General features: G+C 37.2%; 1 protein-coding gene across 1 annotated transcript in view; it reads right to left on the bottom strand.

The window, feature by feature from the left end:
- The window catches only part of LOC106001531 (protein FAM208A-like), a 102,848-nt gene that overhangs the window by 18,929 nt on the left and 72,928 nt on the right, over positions 1 to 10,991 (bottom strand). The window contains exons 3-5 of the mRNA XM_013036622.1: positions 7,071 to 7,143; positions 6,896 to 6,967; positions 4,721 to 5,422 (exon numbers count right to left, since the gene is read on the bottom strand). Coding sequence (XP_012892076.1) covers positions 4,721 to 5,422; positions 6,896 to 6,967; positions 7,071 to 7,143 — 847 coding nt within the window. The remainder of the gene's footprint in view (positions 1 to 4,720; positions 5,423 to 6,895; positions 6,968 to 7,070; positions 7,144 to 10,991) is intronic.

The raw sequence follows: 10,991 nt of genomic DNA, 5'->3' as shown, positions 1-10,991 counted from the left end.
GGTAGAGCGCTAGCCTTGAGCTGAAGAGCTGAGGGACAGCCTCCAGGCCCAGAGTTCAGGCCCCACGACCGGACCCCCCTCCCAAAAAGTTAAAATTAAAAATTAGGGGCTGGAAAGTTGGCTCAGTGGTATAGTGCTTGCCTCGCATGCATGAGGCCCTGGATTCCATTCCTCAACACCACGTTAGCAGAAAAAGAAGCTCAAGTGGTAAGGTGCTAGCCTTGAGCTGAAGAGCTGAGAGATAGCACCAAGGCCCAGAGTTCAGCCCCCATGACTGACAAAAAAATAAAAATAAAAATTAGGGCTGGGAAGTTGGCTCAGTTGTAGAGCGCTTGCCTTGCATGCCTGAGGCCCTGGGTTCGATTCCTTAGCACCACATAAGCAAAAAGAAAAAAGCAGGAAGTGGCGCTGTGGCTCAAGTGGTAGAGCTTTAGCCTTGAGCTGAAGAGCTGAGGGACAGCGCTCAGGCCCAGAGTTCAGGCCCACAACTGGACCCACAAAATAAATAAATAAGTAAATAAATAATAAAAATTAAACTTAACTATAGTTACCTTCTTAAACTTTACTTCCAAATCACAATGAGAAATATTTCAAGCAAGAAAAAAATATTTGTATTTATTATCTTGCCAATTGTTAGGAGATGCAAATTACATTTAAAAATAGAAGATTTAATTTTATTGCTATTTCCTCAATATCTTTATTTTGTCCAAAAGGCATTGACTAGACTCAAAATCTAAACCTTAGGCCAGATGTGGTAGCACACAGCTGTAATCCTAGCATTCCAGAAGCTAAAGCAGGATTATCACAAGCTAAGCACTAGCAACTCCCGCCTATAGTCCCTACTCAGATAAGAGGATCATGATTCAAAGGCAACCATAGACAGAAAAGTTCACAAAAACCACATCCTCCAAAATAATGAGCAAATAGTTGGACTGAAGACATGATTCTAGTTGTAGGAAACAGTAGAGCTAACAACTAAAGCAAAAGTAACTCTGGCATGGGGGTCGGGGTGGGAGGGAGATTAAGTTAACCCTTATCTTGAATGATAAAAATACTTAAATCCATAATAAAGCTAGGCTAGAGATACTGAAGAACTCTCCACCAAAAACAAAAAGGGAATATGCAATAAAACATGTTAAAACAGAGTTCCAAATGCATAAATCTTGTTAATCTCCAGTGCCAACATATTTAATACATTTTCAAAGGGAGCATTCAGGAAGTCATGTTCTTTAAAATGCTGGAATAGGACTAGGTAAAAGCCTGAATGATATCAAGATTCTCAATATAAGAAGGGTACAATGTATCACAGCAAATATAGAAACAGAGTAAACACAAATTTGAATTACAGTCTAATTACAACTACATGTAATTATGACTAATAATATAAAATTGTAGAGCAGCAAAAATTATCTGTAGGATTAATATTTTTACAAAGAGAACCAGTAGTTGAATGGGATGAGATAAATTACAAAAGATCACAGAGCAACTTTTGGGATAATAAAGGAGTAATGGTATAAGGAGTAATGGTAACATAACTATCAAAGCTCATAAGTGTATGCTTAAAAAATGGGCACACTATATAAATTAAACCTCAAAAAAAAAAACCCTGATTTCAAGTTACAAGTAGAAGGAATGAATTGAGAGTAACCATTCCAGTTAAGCCACCGAATCCAACCTTTTCTCCCTTGTATTTTGTTTTTGAGATGGAGTGCTATATTTACCTGGGCTGGCCTCCAATTTACAATCCTCCCCGCTCTACTTCCTGAGCAACTGGATACCATCATGCCCAGCTAAAGATTATCTTATAAAATGAGTGAGTTTACCACCAAATCAAGAGCAATGTTTTAAAAGAAACAAAAATGTACAAAATGACAAAAAAGAAACAAGGGAGAAATACCTAGAAATCCAAGTCTGAGAGCCACTACTTTCAGTTTATCTATACTTCTTCCACCATCATTTCTCCTAAGGCTTTTAAATAATTAGTATGGCTTCCCTACTATTTAAATTCTTGATGATTTTCACCCTTAACCTTTTCATATGTAAAGAACTGTCAGTTACCAATTAAGCTGATACAAACAATGAGTAATTTACTGAAAGCCTATTAAATATGCTCAGTGCTAGGGAATATAGTAAAATTGGTTAGAATCAAGTCAAAGTATGGATTCTACTATTTATCCAACTATTCTACTATTTATCCAACTTTAGGTAACTTAACTTTCCTAGGATGGATTTCTCATCTGCACAATGAGGATAACAATGCCTACTACCCAAGCACTGAGTCTATAAATATAAATTCTGAAAGATATAGCACTTAATTCTGAAGATACAGGTCAAACAGGGTGTGGTAGTACACACCTGTAATCCCAACACTTGAGAGACTGAGAAAGGAAGATCATGAGTTTGAGGCCAGATTGGACTATACATAGCAAAACATGTCTCAAAAGCAATGAAAAATAAACATGTATATTGTGTATGTGTACATATATATATATATATATATATCAAGACAAAGTTCAATAGTATAAAACAATAAGTATTAATGTCAAAAGATTGAGTTGAGCACCTATCACTGATTTATCTTTAGAATTAGATAAAGAAAAAAAAAGAAGTAGATAAACACAAGAGATAAAATGAATATTCTGAAAAAGGAACTCACAAATAAAGACATAAAACTTGAAAAGTGAAAGATGCTTCAAAAGAAATAAAAGATTGGCGATGGCACTTTCTAAGGGGAAATGACCCTTAACAAAAAATGTGTGAAAAAGAACATAAAGCATGGCTATACTTAACAATGTCTTGAAAAGTATAGAAGATGAAACTCCATGCCAGTTAACAAACTAATATTAAGAAGAACATGACACTAACATGAGTCATAGAATTAATAAGCCAAGAAGGACACCAAGGAGATGAGAATATGGACAACCATACAAATCTAGTAAGGCAAATAAAAAAATATAATCAAATAAAACTTTATACAATGACCGAAATGTTGTCTATGCTGCCCAACAATGATATGGCTGGTGAAATGTACTTATTTTTTTTTAATCTGTCGTGGGGGCTGAACTCTGGGTCTGGGCACTGACCCTCAGCTCTTCAGTTCAGGGGTAGCACCCTACCACTTGGGCCACACTGCTACTTCTGGCTGTTTTCTGCTTAGTGGTACTGAGGAATCGAACCTAGGGCCTTATGCATGTGAGGAAAGCACTCTACCACTGAGCCAACTTCCCAGCCTCGTGAAATGTACTTTAACAATGTGCTTTAAAAATTTAAGCAACACAGATGGCTACAAGTAGCATAGTGTAAAACATAAAAAAAGGAAAGGGTAGAAAAGCAAAATACAAGACACAAATATAGGCTGTTGCGAACATGCAAGTGTGTAGACACTAATCTGTCCAACAAAGAGATATAGTTGAGAAGACAAGTAAAATTTCCCAATAAAAAAATAAGTCTGAGAAGAGAAAAAAATGATGGAAATTGTGACTGAAGCACTAGAAACATAAATAAACATGTTAAATTATCATTTCCTTATACAACCATCTAAGGTTTAAAATATTTTTCAACAAGCCTTGAGAAACAAAGGACCTCCACGCATCTGGTCGAATCATTACTAAATGACCTCATGCTGCTGACTACATATATATGTGCACATCAGAGGAAAACTAGGAGGAAGACACAGAAGCAGAGGGAATTGGGAAAACATACAACAGTAGGACCCATCAGCTGCACTGGTCATTGATCAAAATGAACTAAGCAACTCAATGGCAGTGACCAGAGGGAGGGAATGAGTAGGAAAGAGGGAACACCTGACACTAAGCAAAAGGAAAGAAATGTACATATACCTGATGTGGAAGACTAACTGTATTGTCAAAGCTCATAGAACTCATAAACATTATAGACCACGATAAAGACAATTTGTACCATGAATGTTAGAAAGTGTTTGTGACTTTAATTATCACTATCTCACAATACTGTGAAATTTGTGAAAGTTATGCACTCAATCACAATTTTTAAAAAAAATGCAAAAAAAAGTTAATAGAATACTCAGATCTGTCACAATCAGTAATAATGAACAATAGCCCAAAAATGTAAAAATATTACAATGAAGATCCTGGAATGCAAAAGAACTTATTTCATGCTTATGGACTAGCAGTGTTAAAATCCAAAAACCCTAGAAGAAAAACATGTTTTAAATTATTTGCAATACTTATTAACACACTTAGATAAGACTCTATCATTCTGTCAACTGAAACAAGAGTATATAGCAAAGCAAAGCAAGCAAGCAAGTAAAAGCAGAAAGTCAGTCATTCCTAAGTTTATATCTAAGTCTTTCATTTTAAACTCCAAAGGTCCCTTCTTTCATGAAGCAATATCCTGTAAGAACCCAATGTTCTAGACTAATACTTATTTACTTATAAAAATAAAGGGTTAAAGATTAAGAGCTCTGATCAGTATCAGTATAGTAACTGAGTATAAATTTTGTCATACTGTCCTCAACCAAACAATTCAGAAATCTGATGTATCAGGCTAAGAAATGACAAATATTTTAGCTTCATGAGTCATAAGCAGTCCTTGTCCCAACTATGCCAATGTTTTTCTTTACAAACATCAAGACACATTTTTGGCCCCAAACTTTTTAATTTACAGATCCTTGTATTAGAGAAAAAAAGAACTTGTTTTGTGTATTTTCAGTTCTTATAATATGAACAATGTGCTAGTTTACCTTCAAACAGATGGCAATTTTCAGGTAAATTACTTGTTTTGGCAAGTTTTCTCATATTTTCAGGTAGATCCTCAAGTTTCCTCTTCATGACAGATTTGCTTCTCTTATCTTCAGTGTCTGAGTCCCCACCCACATTTTTTTTCCTACACTGAATTAAGTTAATCAATTCTTTGACTCTATCCTCATCATAATCCAAAGAATGAGATGATTTTTGTTTTCTAGGTTTTATAGTTTCACTCCTTGAATTATTTCGTTTTCTAAATTTCATTTTTGTGCCATTCATTTCTTCTTCTTGAACTTCATAATCTGAAAGTGGACTAAACTGCTGAAGTTTTCTATTTTCTTCGAATAGCTCTTTCAATCTAAAAATAGGTAACTGATACATTTCAGGTTGAAAAATATATGTATGCAAACATTCATCAATATGGGATTTATTTTTTGGTGCTGAGTATAAGAACTTTCTATCATCTAATCGTGCATCATAAGAAAACATGATAAACTCTCGTTTACCTGAGCCAAAACCTCGCTTAAAAAATTCACTTACATACTTTTCAACAACAGAATGAAAATTTATAGTATTTATATTTTTGAATTCCTTTCGACACTGAATCAACGCAAATTGTAAAAACTGAGTTATTTTTAAAACATCTGGCATGCTCTCATGCCTTTCCTGTGATGCTGCATTGGTTGGACCTTTTTGTGCTGCAAATAAAACAAAGCAAATTATGTTATTAATTAAGGAACTAATCAAACACAGACTTACAAAGTGTCAAGGATGTGCAACAACACTGATACACTAATTCTCAACCAGATGAGCATGCAACCCAAATATAAAGCATGTGTTTGTTTAAAACACACCAGTAAGAAACTCAAACAAATCAAAGAACAGAACATACTAACAGTAAATACCCACTCACTGGAGATCTTCATTTTCTACCATCCCTACACAATTCAAATGGCAGCAATCAAAATGTAAGGATAAGAGAGTAGTCGTACAAATGATAGTCATCCTCCCCCAACTGTCTTTCTCTCCTCCCCCTTTCTCCTCTCCCCTCTTCTGAAATGCAGCAATTTTAGCTCCACCTGAACTATCTTTTTTTCCATAAAGAGAAATACAGGTAAATAAATACCCAAATTGAAAGATTCATTCTTAACACATAAGTAAGCAATTTGTAGGATCTAACCAATATTCTCTAACATTAGCACCCAAAATTCTTATTCATATGGAATGATGTGATAATTAACCTAGCACATGGCAATTAAAAGTCATGAAAATTTGGACACAAAATTGAGTAAACTTAAGGGGAAAAAAACACACACAAGACCTTCATAACCTACCTATATAGTTCTATACCAATTATAATCAAACTTGAATAAAAAGCACTAAAAGAACAACAACAACCAATCACCACGGACAGTTGGATATTCCAGTAACTCCCCCAGATATTTGGGAGGCAGAGATATGAGAACAGCAGCTCACGGCCAGTCAGAACAAAAAAATTGAGTGAGACTTTCTATGAAAAAATGGACAGAAGGTTCATACCTGTAATTCCCAGCTATTCAGGAGCCAGAGGTAGGATGACTGAATCCCAAAGCAGACAAAACTGTTAGACCCTATCCGAAAAACTAATGCAAATAGAAAGGGTAGGAGGGTAAACTCAAGTGGCAAAGTGCCAACCAGGGCCCCTAAGTTCAAACCTCAGTGCCACCAAAAGAAGTTTTCTCTATAGTAAGAAAAAGTCATAGCCAGGCACCAGTGGCTCACACCTGTAATCCTAGCTAGTCAGTAGGCTGTGATCTGAGGATCACGGTTCAAAGCTGGCGAGAGCAGGAAAGTCCGTGAGACTCTCATCTCCAATAAACCACCAGAAAAACCATAAGTGGTGCTGTGGCTCAAAAGGTAGAGTGCTTGCCTTGAGCTGAAGAGCTGAGGGAACGGCACCCAGGCCCAGTTCAAGCCCCATGGTGACCAACCAAAACAGAACAAAACAAAACAAAAAAGCAAGAAAAAGTCATAAAGTACATATTTCTACTGCTAATTCCTCTAAATAACTTGAGTGTTGTCCAAAACCTGATGTAGAAAAAGATAAAATACTGCTAAATTTTTCATCTGAAAAAATTCAGTAAAATGTAGTCATCTTTTAGTAATTAGATTTCAATATTCAAAGAACTTACAAGTAATTATAGTTCTAGGTTCTTGAAATAGAAACAGGGCGTGTAGGACTCGAGACTTGACTGTATGATGTTCTATAAAACAGAAGCCAAATCAGCAAATAAAACAGAATCAAATTCATTAGAAATATATATTTTTTTAAGTTTAAATTGTAAAAATGAAACAGCAATTACCTACCATAAGGAGGAACCATCTGACAAGGAGAAAGAAGAAAAAGGTATCCTTGGTCTCCCAAAGGCTTAACAAGAACCTGAATTTTAGAAAGAGGGAAGAGGTTTTATTTGTTTTAATATCACTCACTGAAAGGAAGACAAATAGCACTTTCTGATAATTATGAAGAAAAAGAAAAAGAAAAAAAACAGGCAGGCTTATGCCTGTTGTCCTAGCTAAGAGTTCTAAGCCCACCCACGCATGAAAATCATCTCTAATTAACTACCGAAACAAAATCGGACGTGGAACTAGTCGAGCAAAAAAATCTCAGGGACAGTGTCCAGGCCCAGACTTTCAAGTCTCAGGACTAGAACAACAACAAAAGTTTGTAGTGTCTTTAATAAAAATAATTCTATTGAATTAAAAATGCTTTTTACCTCTGCAGGTAAAACCAAATACAAAAACTACACCAACTGACTGCTGATTAACAGAATGCCAAGCACAAGAAAATTTTCTGTTCCCATAATGTAATGACAATATTGCTGAAATTATTCTAATTAATTATGAAACCAACTTGTTAATTTTTTTCTGGGCTATAAAGACTAAAAATTTCTAAAATTTCCATTATCAATTCAGAAAATAGTGTCTGCTTGTTGGTAATAAAACAAGTTTTAAAATACTCTTTGACATCTGGGTAATTTTGAATAAAGTATGTTTCCATTATCTAATTCCATATATATTTAATGAGTACCTTTTACATTTCACACAATTTAAATTACTAATTAGGTGGAAAGACAAGTCATACAAAGCCTTTAATCAGGGGAAGTGATTAATTGGATAGAATATCAAAAATTTCGTTAACACAGAAAAGTTCCTTGAGAGATTTACAAAACAAAAAGAATGGAAAAATACACATGTTTGAAGTTAGTAAAAGACGATCAAAGAAGGCTCACTAAGTGTATTAAAGATAGATTTTTTAAGCCAGGCACCGGTGGTTCATACCTGTAATCCTAGCTACTCAGGAGGCTGAAATCTGAGGATCGCAGTTCAAAGTCAACCCAGGCAAGAAAGTCCGTGAGACAATTTTTTTTTCTGGGTCCGGTCGTGGGGCCTGAACTCTGGGCCTGGGCGCTGTCCCTCAGCTCTTCAGCTCAAGACTAGCACTCTACCACTTGAGCCACAGCGCCACTTCCGGCTTTTTTCTGCTTAAGTGGTACTGAGGAATGGAACCCAGGGCCTCATGCATGCAAGGCAAGCCCTCTATCACTGAGCCACATTCACAGCGCCCGTGAGACTCTTTATCTCCAATAAAACACTAGAAAACGGGCCTCTGTGAGATTATCTCCAATAAAACACTAGAAACCCGGAAGTTGAGCTGTGGCTCAAGTGGTAGAGCACTGGCCTTGAGCTGAAGAGCCCAGGGACAAGTTAAATGATAATAATTTACAGATACTACAGTACTTATTATTTATTCATTCATTCATTTGTTTGTTTACTTATTTATTTTACCGGTCCCTTGAACTCAAGGACTGGGCTCTGTCGCTGAGCCTCTCTATGCTGAAGTCTAGAGTTCTACCACTTGAACCACAATGCCATTTCCAACTTTTTCTTTTTATGTGGTACTGAAGAATCAAACCTAGAGCTTCATGCATGCTGGCAAGCACTTTACCACTAAGCCACAACCCAGCCCCATACTACAGTATTTAAACTGGCAACCACCCAGAAAACTGGTAGTGGAGCTATGGCTCTAAGTAGTAGAGTGCTAGCCTTGAGCAAAAAAAAAGACTTAGGGACAGCACCTGGAGTCCAAGCACCATAACTAAATTATAAAACAAAAACTGGGGCTGGAAAGGTGGCTCAGTGGTAAGAATGATTGCATGGCATGCATGAGGTCCTGTGTTCGATTCCTCAGCACCAAATAAACAGAAAAAGCTGGAAGTGGTACTGTGGCTCAAGTGGTAGAGTGCTGGCCTTGGGCTGAACAGCTGAGGGACAGCGCCCAGGCCCAGAGTTCAAGCCCCACGACTGTCAAAAAACCAAAACCAACAACTACAACAACAACAAAAAGTAAGATAACAAAGAATAAAGAAGTATAATCAGGGACTGGGAAGGTGGCTCAGTGGTAGAGCGCTTGCCTTGCATGCACGAGGCCCTGGGTTCGATTCCTCAGCACCACATAAGCAAAAAAGAAAAAAAGCTGGAAGTGGCACTGTGGCTCAAGTGGTAGAACGCCAGCCTTAAGCTGAAGAGCTGAGAGACAGCGCCCAGGCCCAGAGTTCAGGCTCCATGACCGGACCAAAAAAAAAAAAAAACCAGAAGTATAATCAGAGATAAAAGTTCATATTATCCAAGAAATAAATTAACAGACATAGAAGAACATACATCATACTGGATAAGTAATAAATCTACATCTAGTTATTGTAATAGACTAAAAGAAAAAAATCAAAAATAAAGAAGCAAGAAAAAGGATAACACAAAAGAAAATACATAGGCCAAGGACAGACTTCTTAACAAAAACAGGTACTAGGATACACTGTGCAAGGAAAAAAACAAAGCTAAACGGAATTCATGTATCCAGCACCCAACAGAGTATTTCCCTCAAAACAGCAAAAACATACACAAAAACTGACCACTCAGACTTTATATCAAGTCTCAACAACTTCCAAATCATTAACATCTGTGCAGATTACACTTCAATCAAACTAAAAATAAAAATAAAAAATAGCCAGGGGTCAGTGGCTCACTCCTCTAATCCTAGCTACTCAGGAGGCTGAGATCTGAAGATTGTGGTTCAAAACCAGCCCAGACAGAAAAGTCCATGAGACTGATACCGCCAATTAGCCACAAGGAAATTGTGGCTCACGTGGTAGAGCACTAGTCTTGAGTGAAAAAGCCCAGGGACAGCATCCAGGCCCTAAGTTCAAGCCCCATGACCAACCAACCAAACAAACAAAAAAAGAAAGAAAAGCAAAAATATCCCCATATTATTTCCCTGGAAATTAAAGGAGACCTCTATGTATCATTGATAAAAGTATAAATAATAATGAAAACTATACTTAGAATGAAAACTATATTTAGAACTCAAAGCACATGAGATGAAAATAAAGTAATACTTGAAACAATATTCATTTTTTTCTTATTAAGTCAGAAATTAACAAAATAAACTTCAAGAAAGTACAGGATAGCTAATGGCTAATGAAGATACAAGGATTATACTCAATCTATGTGAAGTTCTATGTAGGCATACCCAGATGTAGCATCTCACTATTACAGACCCTTATTCGCTTTCCAAGCTTCAATATTTGGTTGTTGTTCAACTTAAGTCTCACTTGTGTCATGATGGCCATATTTATAATAAACATGTTAATTTTCTTTCTTGTCTTTATTTCCAAGCCAATGTAACAACAATTACATAGCATTTACTCTGTATTACGCATTATATATAATGTTCAGATGATTTACAAGTATATGGCTATAGGTCATATGCAAATGCAATATCAGTATAAAAAGGAAGAGCATCCATCCACTGCAGAAAGAAGAAACAATACCCAAGGATAGTGGCACACCTGTGATTAAAAGTTATTCAGAAGAGTCACAGGGGGCTGCTTCCAGATCACCAGGTACCGGTTTGCAGAACAGCTTTGCAGAACAGCGGATCGCCAGGAACAGAGAAACCTACCAGCCGGGAGTCTCCACGAGGATCCCACCCCTCACTCTCCACCGGAGCAGAGAGGCTCCATCCCACCAAAGCCGCTCGGCACCAGCAGCACGACAAAGGGACCACCCGCCCGATCGCGATGGGACCAGGCGATCGCGATGGGACCAGGCGATCGCGATGGGACCAGGCGGGGGCCCTGCCCCAGAGGCACAGGGGGCTGCCTGCAGATCACAACCCGCGAAGAAGCCGCCTGAGTGTGGACACTTTTGACCCGACAGCTTCGACAGAGG

The sequence above is a fragment of the Dipodomys ordii genome, unplaced genomic scaffold, assembly GCF_000151885.1.
Source record: "Dipodomys ordii isolate 6190 unplaced genomic scaffold, Dord_2.0 Scaffold308, whole genome shotgun sequence".
In the NCBI taxonomy this organism is placed as follows: domain Eukaryota; kingdom Metazoa; phylum Chordata; class Mammalia; order Rodentia; family Heteromyidae; genus Dipodomys; species Dipodomys ordii.
Note: the sequence above shows the minus strand (reverse complement) of the source record. Positions and strands in the feature narration are given on the sequence as shown.